The sequence below is a fragment of the Meles meles genome, chromosome X, assembly GCF_922984935.1.
Source record: "Meles meles chromosome X, mMelMel3.1 paternal haplotype, whole genome shotgun sequence".
NCBI classification, from domain to species: Eukaryota; Metazoa; Chordata; class Mammalia; order Carnivora; family Mustelidae; genus Meles; species Meles meles.
Window position 1 is genome coordinate 72,926,639 of NC_060087.1, and position 24,689 is coordinate 72,951,327.

The 24,689-nt window shown below is 38.5% G+C and overlaps 1 protein-coding gene across 1 annotated transcript in view; it reads right to left on the minus strand.

Moving 5' to 3' along the window:
- The window catches only part of CHM (CHM Rab escort protein), a 267,198-nt gene that overhangs the window by 66,058 nt on the left and 176,451 nt on the right, over positions 1-24,689 (minus strand). The window contains exon 12 of the mRNA XM_045996016.1: positions 12,775-12,871. Coding sequence (XP_045851972.1) covers positions 12,775-12,871 — 97 coding nt within the window. The remainder of the gene's footprint in view (positions 1-12,774; positions 12,872-24,689) is intronic.

Below are 24,689 nucleotides of genomic sequence, written 5' to 3' on the forward strand. Positions count from 1 at the left end.
CACTGCAGGAAATATTAAGGGGGGTCCTATAAAAGAGAAAAAATCCTAAGAATATCATTGAACAGAAATATAGAAACAATCTACAGACAGAAAGACTTCAAAGGCAACACGATGTCAATAAAAACCTATCTCTCAATAATCACTCTCAATGTGAATGGCCTAAATGCACCCATAAAACGACACAGAGTTGCAGATTGGATAAAACGACAGGACCCATCCATATGTTGTCTACAAGAGACCCATTTTGAACCTAAGGATACACCCAGACTGAAAGTGAAGGGATGGAGAAGCATCTTTCATGCCAATGGGCCTCAAAAGAAGGCCAGAGTAGCGATTCTCCTATCAGATAAATTATATTTTAAACTAAAGACTGTAGTCAGAGATACAGAAGGACACTACATAATATTAAAGGAACTATCCGCCAAGATGATCTAACAACTGTGAATATCTATGCCCCCAATATGGGAGCACCCAATTACATAAGAAAACTATTAATCAAGATAGAGAGTCATATTGATATGAATACAATAATAGTAGGAGATCTTAATACGCCTCTCTCAGAAATAGACAGATCATCGAAGCAGAAAATTAATAAAGAAATAAGAGCATTGAATGAAACATTGGACCAGATGGACCTCATCGACGTATACAGAACATTCCACCCTCAAACAACAGAATACTCATTCTTCTCAAGTGCACATGGAACCTTCTCCAGAATAGACCACATACTGGGTCACAAAGCAGGACTCAACTGATACCAAACGACTGACATTATTCCCTGCATATTCTCAGATCACAATGTTTTGAAACTGGAACTCAATCACAAGGAAAAGTTCAGAAGGAACTCAAACACCTGGAAGCTAAAGACCACCTTGCTTAAGAATGCTTGGATCAACCAGGAGATCAAAGATGAACTTAAACAATTCATGGAAACCAATGAGAATGAAGACACCTCGGTCCAAAACCTATGGGATACAGCAAAGGCGGTTCTAAGGGGGAAATACATAGCCATCCAAGCCTCCCTCAAAAACATTGAAAAATCCAGAATACACCAGCTGTCTCTACACCTTAAAGAACTGGAGAATCAACAACAAATCAAACCAAGTCCACATGCAAGAAGGGAAATAATCAAGATTAGAGCAGAGATCAATGAGGTAGAAACGAGAGATACAGTAGAACGTATCAATGAAACTAGAAGCTGGTTTTTTGAAAGAATCAATAAGATCGATAAACCATTGGCCACACTAATCCAAAAGAAAAGAGAGAAAGCCCAAATTAATAAAATTATGAATGAAAAGGGAGAGATCACAACTAACACCAAGGAAATAGAAACAATCATCAGAAATTATTATCAACAGTTATATGCCAATAAGCTAAGCAACCTAGATGAAATGGATGCATTCCTGGAAAGCTACAAACTCCCAAAATTGAACCAGGAAGAAATTGACAACGTGAATAGACCGATATCTAGTAACGAGATTGAAGCAGTGATCAAAAACCTCCCAAAAAACAAGAGCCCAGGACCTGACGGATTCCCTGGGGAATTCTACCAAACTTTCAAAGAAGAAATAACACCAATTCTCCTGAAGCTGTTCCAAAAAATTGAAGCAGAAGGAAAACTTCCAGACTCTTTTTATGAAGCCAGCATTACCCTGATCCCCAAACCAGGCAAAGACCCTACCAAAAAGGAGAATTTCAGACCAATATCACTGATGAATATAGATGCAAAGATTCTCAACAAGATCCTAGCAAACAGGATCCAGCAGCACATTAAAAAGATTATCCACCATGACCAGGTGGGATTCATCCCTGGGTTGCAAGGTTGGTTCAACATTCACAAATCAATCAGTGTGATAGAACACATCAATAAGAGAAGAGAGAAGAACCACATGGTCCTCTCAATGGATGCAGAAAAAGCATCTGACAAAATCCAGCATCCGTTCCTGATGAAAACGCTTCAAAGTATAGGGATAGAGGGAACATTTCTGAACTTCATAAATCTATCTATGAAAGACCCACAGCAAATATCATCCTCAATGGGAAAAAGCTTGCAGCCTTCCCGTTGAGATCAGGAACACGACAAGGATGCCCACTCTCACTACTCTTGTTCAACATAGTATTTGAAGTTCTAGCAACGGCAATCAGACAACAAAGAGAAATAAAAGGTATCCAAATTGGCAAGGAAGAAGTCAAACTCTCTCTCTTCGCAGATGACATGATTCTTTATATGGAAAACCCCAAAGACTCCACCCACAAACTACTAGAACTCATACAGCAATTCAGCAACGTGGCAGGATACAAAGTCAATGTACAGAAATCAGTGGCTTTCTTATACACTAACAATGAAAATACAGAAAGGGAAATTAGAGAATCGATTCCATTTACTATAGCACCAAGAACCATAAGATACCTGGGAATAAACCTAACCAAAGAGGTAAAGGACCTGTACTCGAGGAACTACAGAACACTCATGAAAGAAATTGAAGAAGACACAAAAAGATGGAAGACTGTTCCATGCTCTTGGATTGGAAGAATAAACACTGTTAAAATGTCTATACTGCCTAGAGCAATCTATACTTTTAATGCCATTCCGATCAAAATTCCACCGGTATTTTTCAAAGAGCTGGAGCAAATAATCCTAAAATTTTTATGGAATCAGAAGAGACCCCGAATTGCTAAGGAAATGTTGAAAAACAAAAACAAAACTGGCGGCATCACGTTACCCGATTTCAAGCTTTACTACAAAGCTGTGATCACCAAGACAGCATGGTACTGGCATAAAAACAGACACATAGACCAGTGGAACAGAGTGGAGAGCCCAGATATGGACCCTCAACTCTATGGTCAAATAATCTTCGACAAAACAGGAAAAAATATTCAATGGAAAAAAGACAGTCTCTTCAATAAATGGTGCTGGGAAAACTGGACAGCGATATGTAGAAGAATGAAACTTGACCATTCTCTTACACCGTACACAAACATAAACTCGAAATGGATAAAAGACCTCAACGTGAGACAGGAATCTATCAGAATCCTAGAGGAGAACATAGGCAGTAACCTCTTTGATATCAGCCACAGCAACTTCTTTCAAGATATGTCTCCAAAGGCCAAGGACACAAAAGCAAAAATGAACTTTTGGGACTTCATCAAGATCAAAAGTTTCTGCACAGCAAAGGAAACAGTCAACAAAACAAAAAGGCAACCCACAGAATGGGAGAAGATATTTGCAAATGACAGTACAGACAAAAGGTTGATATCCAGGATCTATAAAGAACTTCTCAAACTCAACACACACAAAACAGATAATCATATCAAAAAATGGGCAGAAGATATGAACAGACACTTCTCCAACGAAGACATACAAATGGCTATCAGACACATGAAAAAATGTTCATCATCACTAGCCATCAGGGAGATTCAAATTAAAACAACATGGAGATACCACCTGACACCAGTTAGAATGGCCAAAATTAGCAAGACAGGAAACAACGTGTGTTGGAGAGGATGTGGAGAAAGGGGAACCCTCTTACACTGTTGGTGGGAATGCAAGTTAGTGCAGCCACTTTGGAGAACAGTGTGGAGATTCCTGAAGAAATTAAAAATAGAGCTTCCCTACGACCCTGCAATTGCACTGCTGGGTATTTACCCCAAAGATACAGATGTAGTGAAAAGAAGGGCCATCTGTACCCCAATGTTTATTGCAGCAATGGCCACGGTCGCCAAACTGTGGAAAGAACCAAGATGCCCTTCAACGGATGAATGGATAAGGAAGATGTGGTCCATATACACAATGGAGTATTATGCCTCCATCAGAAAGGATGAATACCCAACTTTTGTAGCAACATGGACGGGACTGGAAGAGATTATGCTGAGCGAAATAAGTCAAGGAGAGAGAGTCAAGTATCATATGGTCTCACTTATTTGTGGAGCATAACAAAGAACATGGAGGACATGGGGAGATGGAGAGGAGAGGGAGTTGAGGGAAACTGGAAGGGGAGATGAACCATGAGAGACTATGGACTCTGAAAAACAACCAGAGGGTTTTAAAGGGGCGGGGGGGAGGGGTGGGAGGTTGTGGAACCAGGTGGTGGGTAATAGGGAGGGCACGTACTGCATGGAGCAATGGCTGTGATGCCAAAACAATGAACACTGTTATGCTGTAAATAAACAAATAAACAAATAAAAAAAATAATTAAAATGCAAAAAAAAATCAACAAGGAAACAATAGCTTTGAATGACACACTGGACCACATGGACTTAACATATATGAATATATATAAATATATATGATATATGCAGAACATTCCATCCTAAAACAGAATATATATTCTTTTCAAGTACACACAGAACAGTCTCTGGAATAGATTACATATCAGACCACAAAACAAGCCTCAACAAATTTGAAAAGATGAAGTTATACCAAGCATCTCTTTTAAACACAACATTATAAAACTATGTGTCAACCAGAGGGAAAAAAATCTTGAAAGACCACAAATACAGAGAGGTTAAATAACATGGTACTAAAAAATGAATGGATCAACCAGGAAATAAAAGAAAAAATTAAAAAGTACATGGAAACAAATGTAAATGAAAAAAAGAAAAGAGCAGTTCAAAACCTTAGGGATGCACCAAAAGCAATTCTAAGAGGGCAGTTTAAAGCAAAGCAGGCCTACTTCAAAAAGCAAGAAAAATCTCAAGTGAAAATCTAACCTTCTAACAAGCTAGAGAAAGAATAAAATATAAAACCGGCAGGTGGAAAAGAAATAATAAAGATTAGAGCAGAAATAAATGATACAGAAACTAAAACAAAACAAAAGAATAGACTAACAAAATGAGGAGCTGTTTCTTTGAAAAATTAATAAAACTGATTCGCCACTAGCCAGACATATCAAGAAAAAAAGAGAAAGGACTGGAATAAATAAAATCACAAATGAGAGAATAGAAATACCAACCAATACCACAGAAACACAATTACACAGAGAATATTAGGAGAAAGTATAAGGCAACAAATTAGATGACCTAGAAGAAATGGATAAATTCTTGGAAACATATTACCTACTAAAACCGAAACAGGAACAAACAGAAAATTGGAACAGAGTGATTACCAGCAACTAAAATTTAATCAGTAATCAAACAATTACCAAAAAAGAAAAGTGCAGGAGCAGATGGCTTCACAGACGATTTCTACCTAACATTTACTCAAGAGTTAGTGCATATTCTTTTCACGCTATTTCAAAAAAATGGATAAAGGGGCACCTGGGTGGCTCAGTTGTTAAGCGTCTGTCTTCGGCTCAGGTCATGATCTTGGAATCAAGCCCCACATCAGGCTCTCTGCTCAATGGGAAGCCTGCTTCTCCCCCTCCCACTCCCCCTGCCTGTGTTCCCTCTTTCACTCTCTCTCTCTCTCTCTCTGTCAAATAAATAAATAAATAAAATGTTAAAAAAAAAAAAAGAAAAAGGAAAAGGAAAACTTCCAGTTCATTCTTTGAGGCCAATATCACCTTGAGACTAAAATCAGATAAGGATAGCACAAAAAAAGAAAACTACAGGGCAAAATCTATGATGAACATAGGTGCAAAAATCCCCAACAAAATACTAGCAAATTGAATCTAACAACACATTAAAAAAATCATTTATCATGATCAAATGGGATTTATTTGTGGGATGCAAGGTGGTTCTGTATCTGCAAATCAATCGAACTGATACATTAAATCAATAAGAGAAAGAATACAAACCATATAATCATTTCAACAGACAGAAAAAAAGTATTTGACAAAGTACAACATCTGTTCATGATAAATACCCTCAACAAAGTAGGTCTAAAGTAGTTTTTTTTTAGGCTTTAATAAAAGCCTTATATGAAAACCCACAGCAAACATCATAATGATGAAAAACAGAGCTTTTCCCCAAAGATCAGGAATAACACAAGGATATCCACTCTCACCACTTATATTTAACACAGTATTATCTAGTCACAGAAATCAGATAACAAAAAGAAATAAAGGGCACGTAAATCTATAAGGAAGAAGTAATACTTTCACTATTTGTAGATGGCATGATACGCTATATGGAAAACTTGAAAGACTGTACCTAAAACTACTAGAACTGATAAATGAATTCAAGAAAGTTGCAGGATACAAAGTCAGTGTACAGAAATCTGTTGCATTTCTATACACCAATAATGAAGTAGCCAAAGAGAAGTAAGAAAACGATCCCAATCACAACTGCACCAAAAACAATGAAATATCTAGGAATAAACTTAATCAAAGATGTGAAAGATTTATACTCTGAAAGAAACTGAAGACAACACAAACAAATGGAAAGACATGCCACGTTCATGGGTTGGAAGAACAAACATTGTTAAAGTGTCTATACTACCCAAAGCATTCTACAGATTCAGTGCAATTCCTATCAAAATGCCAACAATATTTTTCATAGAAATAAGAATAATCCTAAAACTTACAGAGAACCCACAAAAGATCCCAAATAGCCAAAGCAATCCCGAAAAAGAGAAACAGAACTGGAGGTATCAAAATTCCAGTTTTTAAATTATACTACAAAGCTGTAGTAATCAAAACAGTATGGTCCTGGCATAAAAATAGACACATAGATCAATGGAACAGAAGAGCAAACCCAAAAATAAACCCACAATTATATGATGAATTAATCTTCAACAAAGCAGAGAAGAATATACAATGGGAAAAAGAGAGTCTCTTCAATAAACAGGGTTGGGAGAAGTGTACAGTAACATGCAAAATAATGAAACTGGACCACTTTCTTAAACCATACACAAAATAAATTCAAAATGGATTAGAGACCTAAACCTGAGACCTGAAACCATAAACATTCCAGAAGAGAACTCTCTGACACTGGTGGTAGCAACATTTTCCTCTCCTGAGGCAAGGGAAACAAAAACAAAAATGAACTACTGGGACTTTATCAAAATAAAAAGCTACTGCACGGTGAAGGGAACAATCAACAAAACTAAAAGGCAGCCTAAAGAATGGGAGAAGATAATCTGCAGATGTCGTATCTGATAAAGGGTTAGTATCCAATATGTAAAGAACTTACTAAACTCAACACAGCAAACCCAAATAACCCAGTTAAGAAACAGGCAGAAGCCATGAATATACTTGTCCAAAGAAGAAAGAGAAGGCCAACACAGACGTGAAAAGATGCTCAACATCACTCACCGTCATGGAACTGCAAATCAAAACCACAATAAGATATTACCTTACATCTGTCAGAATGGCTAAAATCAACAACACAAGAAACAATAAGTGTTGACAAAGATGTGGAGAAAAAGGAACTCTCTTGAACTGTTGGTGATGTGTATTGATGCAGCCACTGTAGAAAACAGTACAGTAGATTCCTCAAAAAGGTTGGACGACTGCCTTCGGCTCAGGTCATGATCCCGGAGTCTCGGGATCGAGTCCCGCATCGGACTCCCAGCTCCACGGGGAGTCTGCTTCTCCCTCTGACCTTCTCCTTGCTCATGCTCTCTCTCAAATAAATAAATAAAATCTTTAAAAAAAAAAAGTAGAACTTTCATGGGACCCAGCAATTACACTACTGGGTATTTACCCAAAGAATACAAAAACACTAATTCAAAGGAATACATGCACCACAATATTTCTAGCACCATTATTTTCAATAGCTAAGATATGGAAGCAGCACAAGTGTCCATCAATTGATAAACAGATAAAGAAGATGTAGTATATATGCATATACACAATGGAATATTATTCAGCCAGTGAAAGAAATGAAATTATGACAACTGCATGACAATTGCAACAATATGGATATAGACTATAATGCTAAGTGAAATAGGTCAGAGAAAGACAAATAGCATATGATTTCACACATATATGGAATTTATGAAACAGAACAGACAAAGGGAAAAGAGAGACAAGGTAAGAAATAGACTATTAACTAAAGAGAACAAACTGATAGTTACCAGAAGGGATGTGGGTTGGGGGATGGGTGAAATATGTGATAGAAATTAAGGAGTACAGTTGCTGTGATGAGCACTAGATGATGTATGGAACTGACAGATCACAACACTGTACACCTGAAACAAATATAACACTGTATGTTAATTATCTGGAATTAAAATAAAAAATAAGAAGATGAATGGTATGACTTAGATCTTGTTTAATTTGTTGAGACTTCTGTTGTGACCCGATATTTGATCTATAGTGGAGAATGTTCCATGTACACTTGAAAAGAAAATATATTCTGCTGTTTTAAGATGGAATGTTCTGAATACATCGTTTAGATCCACCTGGTCCAGCGTGTCGTTCAAAGCCATTGTCTCCATGTTGGTTTTCTGTTTGGATGATCTGTCCATTGATGTAAGTACAGTGTTTAAGTCCTCTACTATTATCGTGTTACTACTGATTAGTTCCTTTATGTTTGTTATTAACTGTTTAATGTATTTGGGTGCATAAATACTTAGAACTGTTACATCTTCTTGTTGGATTGTCCCTTTATTATTATATAATGTCCTTGTCTCTTGTTACAGTCTAGTTTGTCTAAGTACTGCTACTCTGGCTTTCTTTTGACATCCCTTTGCTGGATAAATGTTTCTCCATCCCTTCACTTTTAATCTGAAGTTTCAGTAGAGACCATGGCAGGATCCTGGATTTTTACCCCTCTCCAGCAGTAATGAGACACTGGGGTCTTGTCAGAGGAGGCCAAATGGAGAGTCAGGTCTCCCTTCCACCACTGCCTGAGTAATAAAACCATACCCCTCTCCCATTGTGTCAATGAAGACCAGGTGGGGAGCAGTTAACAAGGCACTCCTGTGCTCTCCCTATCCAGAATGGAAATCAGTGGAGGCCTACTAGGTAGCATACACTATAATCACTCTGCAGTAATGAGGAATTTCTCCAACCTCCAGGTGCCCGCAGAGGGCAAGTGGGGAACTGCCACCTCCCTGGCTAACAAGATATCACCCTTTTTTCCCACCAAAGCAGTGTCAGTGGAGGCCTGCTAAAACAGAGTAAGATCCAAGCCCCACTACAGAATAATTAAAATGCCCAGGTAGCAATCCAAAACTACTCATTATACCAAGAAATAGGAAAACCTCAATTTGAATGAAAAAAGACAATCAACAGATGCCAACAGGACACAGCTGTTGGGTTAGGTAAGATTTAATGCAGCCATAATAAAAATGCACTAGTGAGTAATTATAAATCTGCTGGAAACAAATGAAACAAGAGACAATTTCTGGAAAGAAAGGGAAAACCTCAGCATATAGGAGATTTAAAGGACAACCAAATGGAAATTTTTGAACTGGAAAATACAGTAATTAAATTTTTTAAAAAAATTAGAAAAAAATTTTTAAAGCCCTCTGTGGATGGGTTCAACAGAATGGAATGGACAAAGGGAAGAATCCGTGAACTTGAAAGTAGAACCATGGAAATGACACAATATAAAATGAAAGAAAATAGCCTATATAAAAATGAACAGAAACACACATCACTTGGGCTCTTCATAAAAATGAACAGAAGCACACATAGTTTGGGCTCTTCTTACTCTTTGTACTGGCTTATTATTATTACTACTTTGGCTATACTCCTTTGTATAATCCATTGTCCCCAGCATGATGCATTCTTCTTAATAGGTATAATAAGTATTTTTGAATTAAAAAAATGAACAGAGCCTCAGAGACATGTGGAACTATAGTGAAAGTTCTAATAGCCATGTCACATGAGTCCCGGAAGAAGAGGAGAAAGACGACAAGGCTGAAAAGTATTCAGAGAAAAAAAAGGATGAACATTTTCTGAATTTGGCAAAAAGACATAAACCTACAAATTCAAGAGGCTGCATGAATGTTTAACAGAATAATTCCAAAGAAATCTATGCCAAGACACATCACATTGAAGCTTTTAAAAATTAAAGACAAAGAAAAATCTTGAAAGCAGCCTGGGGTGGGGGGAAACATTACCTACAGTTGAAAAACAATTCAAATGGCAGCAGATTTCTCATTAGAAACCATGGAGGCCAGAAAGAAGTACAGCTTATCATGGACTACTACTCAGCAATAAACAGGAATGTACTGTAGATGCATGCAACAAGTTAGGTGAACCTTAAGAAAATTTTACTGAGGAAAAAAAAAAAACACCTCAAGATTATCTACTGTTTTAAATAAAAATAAGAAAAAATTTAATAAAGAAAAAAAAGCTTACCTATTATAGGATTCATTTTGTATGACACTGTCAAAATGACAAAATTACTGAGAGAGAAAACAGATTAGTGGTTGCCTGGGATTAGATAGCTGATGTGGGGAGGGAGGGATGTAGTTATGGCTATAAAAGGGCAATACAAGGGTTCCTTGTGGTAATGGTCACAGGAATCTATACATGTGATAAAATTACACATGCACATTATAACAATGTCAAACTCTTGGGTTTTGATATCGTGCTACAATTTGGTAAAACAGAACTACTGGAAGAAACTGAGAGAAAGGTACATGGGACTTCTCTGTATTATCTTTGCAAATACCTATGAATCTATAATTGTAAAATTAAAAAAAAAAACTATACACTTTGACCCAATAATTCCAAAGAAGTTTTAAAAAATAATGGAATTTTACAAGTATTTGTTTATTAGACTGGCTGTTTTTTATAGGACTATGAAGTATAAATTTTCTCATAATCTCAACCACATGGGATTAAATAAAAACAGTATACCCACAACCACTGAAAATACTGTAGACATGCAAAATGTAAGTATTAAGTAAGTAGTATTAAGTATTAAGTAAGTAGTATTAAGCCTTTTAAAAAGCAGATTATAAAACAATATATAAAATAGTATTGCATATTTATGGAAATATGTATGTATATACATATAAAAAAGCAAGATAAAAAAACACACCAAGTGTTCATCATCTAGGGGTAGGATTACAGTAATTTTACTTTTCTTTTTTACATCTTTCAAACTGTCAATAGTGAGTACATATTATTAGATTGGACATACAAAAATATTTCACACAGAAAAAATAAATTTATAAAAAGAAATTTACAAAATATTCACAAACATAAAATAAATTTAATTAAGAAAACCAAAGATGAGTGCAGTTTTATTTTATATCTAAGATACTAACACAGGTAAAAAGACATGGAAAAAACTTGTTAAGGTAATAGGGAACAATAATGATAACAATAATGATAAAGATAACCATCATGGTAAAAATTTACTTAATTCACAAATCACTGTAAAAGGTGGAAAACCACCAGTGAGCTACTTTTCAAAATGAAATTTAGGATTACAGCAATAAGGGACAAGTTTACTTCACTCTCCCTGCTGGCAACAAGTTCCCAATTCTCTCTGTTTAACCACACTTCTGACGTCTTTTAGTAAGTAATAGTTTTACACTTGAAAACATAGACAGGGGGCGCCTGGGTGGCTCAGCGGGTTAAAGCCTCTGCCTTCGGCTCAGGTCATGATCCCAGGGTCCTGGGATCGAGCCCCGCATCGGGCTCTCTGCTTGGCTGGGAGCCTGCTTCCTCCTCTCTCTCTCTCTGCCTGCCTCTCTGCCTACTTGTAATCTCTATCTGTCAAATAAATAAATCTTAAAAAAAAAAAAAAAGAAAACATAGACAGGTTTTCACTGACTATGCCAAACCAGATCAGTCTTCTGCTTCTCATAATTCATGTAACAGTTTGAATAAAACTTAATATAAATTTATAGCAGTCTAAATAATCTAGCTAATGACATTGTTGTTTCCTTCCTAGGAATCTCTACAGTCCACTCTTTGTTGGTTCCTCTCGTGGTACTTTCATATTCTGACTCTTACAGCTACTTGTTTCTCTGATCTGTCCCACTAGATTGAGTCCCCTAAGGTCAGGCCTATGTCATACTCATCTTTACCTATCCTGAAATGTCTAGCAGAATGCACTGCACACAGCTAATATCATCTTGTTCTATTAGGTGTGCATTAAGATTATAAACATTTCAAATCAGGCATGCAACCCTCTGTTTTTTTGTAATCCCTGCAGTACATAGTTTAGGTCTAGGCATAATGATATCCAATGTATCCTTGCTGATTTCTACTTAGTGAAACACCTTTAAGAAATATGTTCTACAAGGCATGGTATCTGGCAGTATTAGAGACAGAAATTTTGATACAGACTGGTAAAAGAACATAAAGTGGTACCCAACTTTAGACTCATAAAAAATAGAGAATTTACATATGGGAGAAGTTCATAAACTGGATTAAGAATTCTGAGAAAGGGGTGCCTGGGTGGCTCAGTGGGGTAAAGCCTCTGCCTTCGGCTCAGGTCATGATCCCAGGATCCTGGGATCGAGTCCCGCATTGGGCTCTCTGCTCAGCAGGGAGCCTGCTTCTTCCTCTCTCTCTGCCTGCCTCTCTGCCTAGTTGTGATTTCTCTCTGTCAAATAATTAAAATGTTAAAAAAAAAAGAATTCTGAGGAAAAGCAAAGAAGAGTAATAGCAGTAAAGAAAACAAATTTTGTGAAAGTATGTTTCTAATAAGCTTAAGTAAAGTTACAGAAAGAACTATAAAGTCACAGAAATTCTTTCACTGGAGGGTTTATAAATTATGCCTATGAAGATCCAGCCACAAAAATGATTAGAGGCAAGACAATAAAATGACTTACTCTATGAACATAAAGTGTGTGAACAAAGAATGTGAATAAAAAATATATGGCAAAACTATAACCAGAACCCAGACAACTTTATCAACGTCTGCCCCCTTTTACTTCCTAAACAAACACATAAAACAAACAGATTCTACTGTGCTTACATGTGCCTTTCATGCATGTCATTGTTGAAGGACACAACTCAATGACTCGAACAGCAAAAGTTCCTGGTTCCTCTCCTGGTACTGTCAAAATGGAAATCTAAAAAGTGTAAACAAAATATTAGACATAGCTGGTAGATCTCATTTTCATTCTTCTATCATTAGAGTGCAGTTAACTTTCAAATTGAGTTGTCCTTTTTCAAACTCCACTGATGTGTGAAAAAGTGATTTTCAAGGGTTTAATTTAGAACAGAATTTGAAACATGTAACATGAACATATGTCCAAACATTGAGTATCTGCATTATTTATATACTTATATATCATATATATTGCATTCATATAATTCAGACAATAAATACTTTAAATAACTTTAATATTTAATTCTTCACTTATTTTCAAAGGATTCATTTATGACTATTTCTGAATTATATATACTTCAGTATTTGAAAATAGATATTATATCAATTTTGATTATTCATAATGACTAAAAGCAGATATAGAGTACTAAAATCTTAAAATGTTACAAATCCCAAAGATATTGAAATAATAGATCAACATATACCAAAGTACAGCTGAACTATGTACCAAAATGTTTCAAAATGAAGGTCTTTAAATTAATTTAAAGACTCCATTAATAAAATTAGAAACCCAGCATTTACAGTAAAGTGGAAAATTGTTTTTCAGTAATGTTTATTGATATGCAGTATGCTGATATGCTATAGGCACTACTAATATATTACATGGCTTTATACTCACAACTTTAAATGACCATCGGTCAATGTTTCTCTATAAAACTGACTATGGACTCTGAAAAACAACCTGAGGGTTTTGAAGGGTCAGGGGTGGGAGGTTGGGGGAACAGGTGGTGGGTAATAGGGAGGGCACCTTTTGCATGGAGCACTGGGTGTTGTGCAAAAACAATGAATACTGTTACGCTGAAAAAAATAAATAAATTAAATTTGAAAAAAAAAACTGAAAGTTTCAGTATGAATTCTCAATAATCTTCAATCTGAGGAAACTATATCCCCTCACATATAAAATACTTGCTAAAAAGTAAATTTATACTTTTATTTATGAGGGCTAGATGCCCAGATTTTGACGGGTGATGCCACATTGATAGCCCAACACAGGAAAGGCCTACAAGTTCTCAAAACAGAAGTTCTTTTGATAACCCTGACTATTCTATTACTATCATACTTCTCATAAGTACATTTTTGGGCTTAATATAGCTCAAAAACTGAGTTCTCCATATTCCTCTTGACTTCCTTTTGCTACTGGCTGTCCATGATACAGAATGTCATACTTGAAAAGAGGAGCCACTAAAACATGCATTTCATGTTGTACAATAATTATCAAATGATTATGACTAAAAACATGCACATAACTGGAAAGGTATCTTAGGGACAACACCAACATGGAAGTTCAGGCATACCACATTTTATTGCACTTCACTTTACTGCACTCTGCAAATACTACGTATTTTTTTTTTTCTTTTACAAATTGAAGGCTTGGGGCGCCTGGGTGGCTCAGTGGGTTAAAGCCTCTGCCTTCAGCTCAGGTCATGATCTCAGGGTCCTGGGATGGAGCCCCACATTGGGCTCTCTGCTCAGTGGGGAGCCTGCTTCCCCCACCCCCACCCCCGCCTCTCTGTCTACTTATGACCTCTGTCAAATTAAATAAATAAATAAATAAATAAATAAATAAATAAATAAATAAATATTTGAAGGCTTGTAGCAACCTTGCATTGAGCAAGTCTGTTGATTTTTTCCAACAGCATTTTGTTCACTTCATATCTCTATGTCACATTTTGGTCAATTCTCATAGTACGACAAACCTTTTCATTATTATATTTGTTATGGTGATCTGGGATCACTGACCTTTGATGTTACTATTGCAATTGTTTAGGGGCTCCATGAACTGTGCCCAAATAGAATAGCAAATTTTTTTTTTTTTATTTGACAGAGAGAAATCACAAGCAGGCAGAGAGGCAGGCAGAGAGAGAGGAGGAAGCAGGCTCCCTGCGGAGAGGCTTTAACCCACCGAGCCAGCCAGGCGCCCCTAGAATAGCAAATTTAATTGATAAATGTTTTGTATGTTCTGACTGTTCCACCAACCAACCATTCCCCAGTCTCTACCCTTTCCTGGGGCCTTCCTATTCCCTGAGACAAAGTGCTACTGAAATTAGGCAAATTAATAACCCTATAATGGCCTCTAAGTGTTCAAAGGAAAGGAAGGATCACACATCTCTCATTCTAAATCAAAAGCTAGAAATAATTAAGCTTAGTGAAAAAGGCACACTGAAAGCCAAGATAGGCCAAAAGATAGGTCTCTTGTGCCAAACACCAAAGTGGTAAATGCAGAGGAAAAGTTCTTGAAGTAAATTAGAAGTGCTACTCCAATGAACATAAGAATGATAAGAAAGGGAAACAGCCATACTGCTGATATGGAGAGAAGTTTCAGGGGTCTGGATCAAACCAGCTAAAACATTCCCTAAGCCAAAGCCTAATCCAGAGCTAAGCCCTAACTCTTTTTTTTTTTTTAAGATTTTATTTTATTTATTTGACAGAGAGAGATCCAAAGTAGATAGAGAGGCAGGCAGAGAGAGAGAGAGGGAAGCAGGCTCCCTGCTGAGCAGAGACCCCGATGCGGGACTCGATCCCAGGACCCCGAGATCATGACCTGAGCTGAAGGCAGCGGCTTAACCCACTGAGCCACCCAGGTGCCCCAGGCCCTAACTCTTTTTAATTCTATGAAGGCTGAGAGAGGTGAGACAGTTATAGAAAGGTCTGAAGCTTAGCCAAGGTTGGCTCACGAGGTTTAAGGGAAGAAGCATCTCCATAAAGAAGTGCAAAGTGAGGGGCGCCTGGGTGGCTCAGTGGTTTAGGCCACTGCCTTCGGCTCAGGTCATGATCTCAGGGTCCTGGGATCGAGTCCTGCATCGGGCTCTCTGCTCGGCAGGGAGCCTGCTTCCCTCTCACTCTCTCTGCTTGCCTCTCTGCCTACTTGTGATCTCTCTCTGTCAAATAAATAAATAAAAATCTTTACAAAAAAATAAAAAAATAATAAAAATTAAAAAAAGGAAGTGCAAAGTGACACTGCAAATACTGACACAGAAGCTGCAACAAGTTATCCAGAAAATGTAACTAAGATAATTCATGAATGTGGCTACACTAAAGTACAAATTTTCCAGGTAGATCAAATAGTCTTCTATTGGAAGAAGATGTCATCTAGGACTTTCATAGTTAGAGAAAAGTCAAGACCTGGCTTCAAAGTTTCAAAGGACAGGCTGATCCTCTTGTTAAAGGCTAATGTAGCAGGCAACTTTAAGTTGAAGCTAATGCTCATTTATCATTACAATAATCCTAGGGCCTTTAAGATTTACTACTCTCCCTGTGCTCTGTAAATGGAACAACAAAGCCTGGATGATACCACACGGTTTACAAGTATTTTAAGGCCACTGTTGAGCCCTACTGCTCAGAAAAGATTGCTTTTAAAATATGAATGCTCACTGACAATGAACCTGGTCACCCAAGAGTTCTGATGATGATATACAAGAATAGTGTTCTCATGCCTGCTAACACAACATATTTTCTTCAGCTTATGGATCCAGGAGTAATTGTGACTTTGCCATAGATAGTGATTCTTCTGATGGATCAGAGCAAAGTAATCTGAAAACCTTCTGGAGAGGATTCACCATTCTGGATGTCATTGAAAACATTCATGATTCATAAGAAAAGGGCAAAATATCAGCATTAATAGGAGTTTGGTGGAAGTTGATTCCAACCCTCATGAAAGACTTTGAGGGATTCAAGATTACAGTGGAGGAAGTAACTGCAGATGTGGTGGAAATAGCCACGCAACTGGAATTAGAAGTGAAACTTGAAGAAGGGGCTTTAATAAATGAGGACTTGCCACTCAAGGATGAGTAGAGAAAGTGCTTCTTGAGATGGAATCTACTTCTAACAATGATGCTGTGAAGACTGCTGAAACAACAACAACAGATTTAGATATGACATAAACTTAGTTGATAAAACAGATTTTGATGGGACTGACTCCAATTTTCAAAGAATTTCTACTGTAGGTAAAATGCCATCAAAAAGCACTGTATGCTAGAGAAACCATTCATGAATAAAGAGTGAACTGATGCAGAAAAGATTATTGTTGTCTTATTTTAAGAAACTGTCACAGTCACCCAAACCTTTAACAACCTCCACTCTGATTAGTCAGCAGCCATCAACATCAAGGCAAGACACTCCACCAGCAAAAAAGATTACAATTCACCAAAAGTGCAGATCATGGTTAGCATTATTTAGAAATAAAGTATTTACTTAAGGTAAGCTCATTTTTTAGACATAATGCTATACTGCACACTTAATAAACTATAGTATAGTATAAACATAACTATTATACACACTGGGAAACCAGAAAAAAATCACGTGACTTGCTTTACTGTGACATTCACTTTACTGCGGTGGTCTGGAACTACACTCACAGTATCTCTGAGATATGCCTATATTTCTTTTGTTTCCTACAACCATCAAGTCTAATTTTTAAAAATTTAAATACAATCAGTAATCCCCTACCCCACTACCTTCTGTGTCCTGAACTGAGAAGGTATTGCCTTAAATCTTATAGAGATTAATAAAGCCATCAAAAGGGAATTCCCTTAATCCTCTAATATCACTTTCATAAAATCTATCTAAACTTACACCTATTCTTTCCTCTCTTTAAGCCTCATTATATATGCTTCCAAAATTTTAAAAAAAGGAAAAAAAAAAACCATGTAGGAAACAAAGAAAAGCGTACCAAATGAAGACACTTCAGTCCAAAACCTATAGGATACAGCAAAGACGGTCCTAAGGGGGAAATACATAGCCATCCAAGCCTCCCTCGAAAAAACTGAAAAATCCAGAATACACCAGCTGTCTCTATACCTTAAAGAACTGGAGAATCAACAACAAATCAAACCAACTCAACATGCAAGAAGGAAAATAATCAAGATTAGAGCAGAGATCAATGAGGTAGAAACGAGAGATACAGTAGAACGTATCAATGAAACTAGAAGCTCGTTTTTTGAAAGAATCAATAAGATCGATAAACCATTGGCCACACTAATCCAAAAGAAAAGAGAGAAAGCCCAAATTAATAAAATTATGAATGAAAAGGGAGAGATCACAACTAACACCAAGGAAATAGAAACAACCGGGGGGAGTCAAGATGGCGGGGAAGTAGGAGGAGGCACCCTTTCAACCTGTACCCTAAAGTGAGCTGATTACCTACCAAAGAACTCCGACCACCCATGAAATCAGCCTGAGATCAGAATTATACATGTCTGGATCTCTACAGGAGCAGAAGACGCCAGTGGCAGGTAAAGCAGACTGGGAACCTCCGACTGATATCAGAAGATAAACAAAAGGGGGAGGGAGCCACCAGAGGTGACCGATCGGAAAGTAACACCCCAACACAAGAGTGCTCTGCGTCTGGGGACCAGCATTAACTTGGAGTCTGGTTGAAAGCACTCAAAAAACAAACAGCAAAGGATCGTGGGGGGGTAATAGTGGGAACCTGAGCAGTTAGGGTCAGGGACCTAAGTCTCCGGACCCAGGACAGCCTCCCCTGGTGCGGAGCCAGAGAGAGTGCGGCGGAGAAATCAGGTCTCCGTCCCTGAGGGGCCAGTGCACCTGAACGCCAGCGCGCCCGAGAACAAGTGGGGTCTGGCTCCCGTGAGGGGCTGGGAGCCTGGCCAGACGGCAATCCTGAAACGCGCGCGTCCCACACCCTCCCTTGGGAAAGGTGCTCATAGGCGCTAGCCTGGAGCTCTGGCAGCCGGAAAAAACAGACATTCCCAGCCCGGGACAGCGGGGAAAATCTCAGTGTGCGATCTCTGCTCCGAACCTCTCTGGCGGTCTGGAGCTGCCCAGACAGCCACCGCTGCCCTGGTTTTTGGTACAACGAGGAGCTCCTGCATCCCCAGGGACAGTGACTCAGAACCGACTCTGCCAGCAGCTTTTGCAAAACAGTCTGAGGCTTCTCTCTGAGAGGGAGGTCTGGGTGCTGTTTGCTCTCCTCTAAACCTCCAAAAACCATCAAAAGCTGTCAAGGCGAGAGAAAGCAGATGAAAGAACATAAAAACCCCCAGAGAACAAAAGGCTGAAAAAAAACAGTTTCCTGAAAAAAAAAAAAAAGAGCTCACCCCCTTGAGGGGAGCGGGAGGACCTAACTCAGGGAACATCATTGTCTGAAAACCCACGTGGCAGGCCCCTCCCCCAGAAAACCAACCAGGAAGGAAGAAAAAAAAAAAAAAAAAGACTACAAGAGAACAATCACCACTACTTCATAAATACAACTTTTATTTTTAACTCTTTACCAATATTCTGGTTCTTTTTTTTTTTATACATACAGATAATTTTTTAACCTATTTACCATCACACTGAGATGTCCAGTACATCAAATTCTTTAATAACCTTCTAACCTGAACTTTTTGATACATACACCCGTGTTTTTCTTTTGTTTTTCTATTTTTTTAATTCTTTTTTAATTTTAACTTAGTTTAGTCTAGTTTCTTCTTTTTTAATTTTTATTTTCTACTATACATATAGAGTTAAACTTCAAGGTAATCCCCTTTCCCCAACCAATGCTACCCCTATAGGCAAACCAGTTTCTAATCCCCCTGTAACTTAGGAAAGTTGAGTCCCTTAACAAAAACATCAAGATACCTTCAGGAAGAATCAAAATAACCTTCCTCACCCACACGGAGAATCTATAACCATTCTCCCAATTTTTCCTTCTGTCAGTGTTTCTGTGAATTTGTGTTTGTCCTGATAATATATAAACCTTATACTTGGGGTTCTTTCTGATGAGGTTCTTCCCTTTTTTTTTTTGCTTATATATACATATTTTTTTCTCTTGTCATATATTTTTATCACTCTTTTTGTCTGTCTGTTTTTGTTTGTATACTCCACAAATCTTACCTTGTGGCCCATTTGGGCTGAGCCTTCTCTTTTATCTTCCCTTTTTTTCCTATCTCTCTCTCTCTCTTTTTTTTCCTTTTTTCTTTCCCCTTTTTTTTTTCTTTCTTCTTCTCTATTTCTTTTTCTTCTCGTTTTTCTCTCATTTGGGTGGGGAATCCTGATTGCACAGAAGCGTTCCAGGGTGCACATTGACTGCACCACAATCGATAAGTCCAGCTGCACCTGTTTAGTCATCTCTTACCAAAATGACTAGGAGGAGGAATACCCAACAGAAGAAAAATACAGAGGATGGGCCTTCTGCAACAGAGCTAATGGCTATCGACATAGACAATATGTCAGAAAAGGAATTCAGACTAACAATTATCCAGGCAATAGCTAGGTTGGAGAAAGCCATGGATGACCAAACAGAATTGATTAGGGCAGAACTGAAAGCCACCAGGGATGATGTTCACAATGTTAGGGCAGAACTGAAAGCCACCAGGGATGATGTTCAAAATGCTCTCAATGAGTTCCAATCCAATCTAAATTCTCTAAAAGCTAGGGTAACTGAGACAGAAGATAGAATTAGTGATCTGGAGGACAAACAGATAGAGAGAAAGGATCAGGAGGAAGCCTGGAACAAACAGCTCAGAAGCCACGAAAACAGAATCAGGGAAATAAACGATGCCATGAAACGTTCCAACGTCAGAATTATTGGAATCCCTGAAGGGGAAGAAAAAGAAAGAAGTCTAGAAGATATAGTGGAAGAAGTTGTCTATGAAAATTTTCCCAATCTCACGAATGGAAACAACGTTCATGTACTAGAGGCAGAAAGATTTCCTCCCAAGATTTTAGATTCCCGAAAGTCCTCACGGCACCTTATCGTTAGAATGGGGAATTTTGTTTCAAGAGAGACCCTCTTAAAAGCAGCTGGGACAAAGAAGCTTCTTACATACAGAGGAAAGCCCATTAGAATAACGTCAGACCTTTCCACAGAGACCTGGCAAGCCAGGAAGGGCTGGCAAAATATATTCAGAGTACTAAATGAGAAGAACATGCAACCAAGAATACTCTATCCAGCAAGACTGACATTTAAAATGGATGGAGAGATAAAGAGTTTCCAAGACCGGCAAGGCTTAAAAGACTATGCAACCACCAAGCCGACACTGCAGGAAATATTAAGGGGGGTCCTATAAGAGAGAAAAAATCCTAAGAATATCATTGAACAGAAATATAGAAACAATCTACAGACAGAAAGACTTCAAAGGCAACACGATGTCAATAAAAACCTATTTCTCAATAATCACTCTCAATGTGAATGGCCTAAATGCGCCCATAAAACGACACAGGGTTGCAGATTGGATAAAACGACAGGACCCATCCATATGTTGTCTACAAGAGACCCATTTTGAACCTAAGGATACACCCAGACTGAAAGTGAAGGGATGGAGAAGCATCTTTCATGCCAATGGGCCTCAAAAGAAGGCCGGAGTAGCGATTCTCATATCAGATAAATTGGATTTTAAACTAAAAACTATAGTCAGAGATACAGAAGGACACTACATAATTCTTAAAGGGACTATCTGCCAAGACGATCTAACAATTGTGAATATCTATGCCCCCAATATGGGAGCACCCAATTACATAAGAAAACTATTAATCAAGATAAAGAGTCATATTGATATGAATACAATAATAGTAGGAGATCTTAATACGCCTCTCTCAGAAATAGACAGATCATCGAAGCAGAAAATTAATAAAGAAATAAGAGCATTGAATGAAACATTGGACCAGATGGACCTCATCGACGTATACAGAACATTCCACCCTAAAACAACAGAATATTCATTCTTCTCAAGTGCACATGGAACCTTCTCCAGAATAGACCACATACTGGGTCACAAAGCAGGACTCAACCGATACCAAAAGACTGACATTATTCCCTGCATATTCTCCGATCACAATGCTTTGAAACTGGAAATAGAAACAACCATCAGAAATTATTACCAACAGTTATATGCCAATAAGCTAAGCAACCTAGATGAAATGGATGCATTCCTGGAAAACTATAAATTCCCAAAATTGAACCAGGAAGAAATTGACAACCTGAATAGACCGATATCTCGTAATGAGATTGAAGCAGTGATCAAAAACCTCCCAAAAAACAAGAGCCCAGGACCTGACGGATTACCTGAGGAATTCTACCAAACTTTCAAAGAAGAAATAACACCAATTCTCCTGAAGCTGTTCCAAAAAACTGAAGCAGAAGGAAAACTCCCAGACTCTTTTTATGAAGCCAGCATTACCCTGATCCCCAAACCAGGCAAAGACCCTACCAAAAAGGAGAATTTCAGACCAATATCACTGATGAATATGGATGCTAAGATTCTCAACATGATCCTAGCAAACAGGATCCAGTAGTACATTAAAAAGATTATCCACCATGACCAGGTGGGATTCATCCCTGGGTTACAAGGTTGGTTCAACATTCGCAAATCAATCAATGTGATAGAACACATCAATAAGAGAAGAGAGAAGAACCACATGGTCCTCTCAATGGATGCAGAAAAAGCATCTGACAAAATCCAGCATCCGTTCCTGATGAAAACGCTTCAAAGTATAGGGATAGAGGGAACATTCCTGAACTTCATAAAATCTATCTATGAAAGACCCATAGCAAATATCATCTTCAATGGGAAAAAGCTTGCAGCCTTCCCGTTGAGATCAGGAACACAAGGATGCCCACTCTCACCACCCTGTTCAACATAGTATTCGAAGTCCTAGCAACGGCAATTAGACAACAAAGAGAAATAAAAGGTATCCAAATTGGCAATGAAGAAGTCAAATTCTCTCTCTTCGCAGATGACATGATTCTTTATATGGAAAACCCCAAAGACTCCACCCCCAAACTACTAGAACTCATACAGCAATTCAGTAATGTGGCAGGATACAAAGTCAATGTACAGAAATCAGTGGCTTTCTTATACACCAAATGTATATTTTAGACTGCTCATTCTAATAGCTCTGTGGAGGCTGGATCTGAAGGAGTTAAGATGAAAGGCAGAACAAGTTAGAAGGCAGAAATAATGAGGTCCAGAACCAGACAATGAGAGGACCTGGAGGCTCAGGAGTTAGCAGAGATGGGAGGAAGAAGTTGTTAGCTAGAAGGATGTCAGTGCTTTTCATCAAGGTAGGGAGCACTGGATGAGTAGTTTTGAGAGGGAAGATGGTGAGTTCAGCTTGGAGTATGTTCAGTTTGAGGTGCTTTTGAGACAGGTATCCAGCAGGAAGTTTGGCCAACATTCCTGGGAGATACAGAAATGGCTGTCATCAACATTTATGCAGAGTTAGAGCCATCAGAGTATATGGAGTCAAGCAGCAAGTATGCACAGAGCAAGAGATAATGTAGGCTGAAACAAGAACCCTGAGGAGCCCCAACATTTAAGAGGAGGACAGAACCCACAAAAGAAGCAGAGAGGGAGGAAATATCCAGAGAGTCATGAGTAGAACCAGGAAGGCAGTGTCATGGAAGCCCAAAAAGGGAATAATCAACATTGCTAAATGTACCATGAAAGACCAATAGACAAAAAACAAAAAATGTCCTGTGGTCCTAACCATTATAAAGCTTTTAAAAACCTAGCAAGAAAAATTGTGTTAGCAATGTGGAGACAGAAGAAACGCCTAGAAATGAATGAGTCAAAGGAGAATTTGTTTCTTGTTTTTGTCTTTTTAATTTTTGTTTTGGGCCAGAAAGTACTAGTACATGTATATAGGTTAAGGGGAAGGTACCAGTAGCAGGGAAAGCCTGAAGACACAGGAGAGAGAGCAAACATATAGGGTGGGTGGGTATGAGTGCATGTGTGTGCACGCACGTGTGCTTGTGCATGCCAGGACCATCTGTGAAAGGGGCTGCTGGCCTTGGACAAGGAGGGGAGCCTCCTCATTAGTCTCTGTACTTGTACATGAGTTGTGTGTGCTGGGGCAGAAGATCAAGGGCCACTGTGCTTAGTAGGTGGCCCTGCTTTTCGCAGTGAAGGGGGGGGGGTAAGGTGAAAGAACTGAGAGAAAGTGAGTAAAATAGTAAAGATTTGGATTAGGCACTGAGGGGAAATGGAGAGGGAGCCATCTGAGGTCAGTGGGAAAACTAACTGGTAATAAGCATTGAGGGTCCAGATGAATGAGGTTGGCAACCCTGACTCTGTGGCAGCGCCAGTCTGTCTGGTTGTGTGGTTTGCTCAAGTATCTGTCTATAATCCAGATGTAGATTATAGTCTCATCTAGGGACAGGGTTTTCCTCTGTGGGCGCAGTGGAAGAACATGGCTACATGGGAATTGAAGGTATTGGGGAAGGACAGTTGAGAAGATTAACCATGGGGTTTAGGACATGGAAAAGGAAGAGGACAGAAGGAAGCTGGGAAACTGGGAGGAAAAAGAGAGGACAAGGAATCGTAGGTCTCTTAACAATGAGCAGACTGGGTGAGGGTTAGAATAGAAAAGCTGAAAGGATAAGGGCAGATTAACGCCACTGTATACCCATAACCTCCAGACTCAACTGGGCCATCAATGCTGTGCAGCCATTTGACCATAAGATAGGTCACTCTCCAACTCTTCACGGTTATTACTGTATGCCCTTCCTTGAGCTTTGACTTGTTAAGCACTCTTATATGCTCATTCTCAGGAGATAACCTCACTTTGTAATTTAAAGAGTAAATGGAGGGGCGCCAGGGTGGCTCAGTTGGTTAAGTGGCTGCCCTTGACTTGGGTCCTAATCCTAGCATCCCGGGATTGAGCCCTGAGCCAGGCTCCCAGCTCAGCTGGGTGTCTGCTTCTCCTTCTCTCTCTGCCCCCCCACCCCCGCCCTGTTCCTGTTCTCTCTCTCTCTTGCTCACTCTCAAAGAAATTAAAACTTTAAAAAAAAGAGTAAATGGATCCTATCAGATGAGAACTCCCAGACCTACAAACAGTCC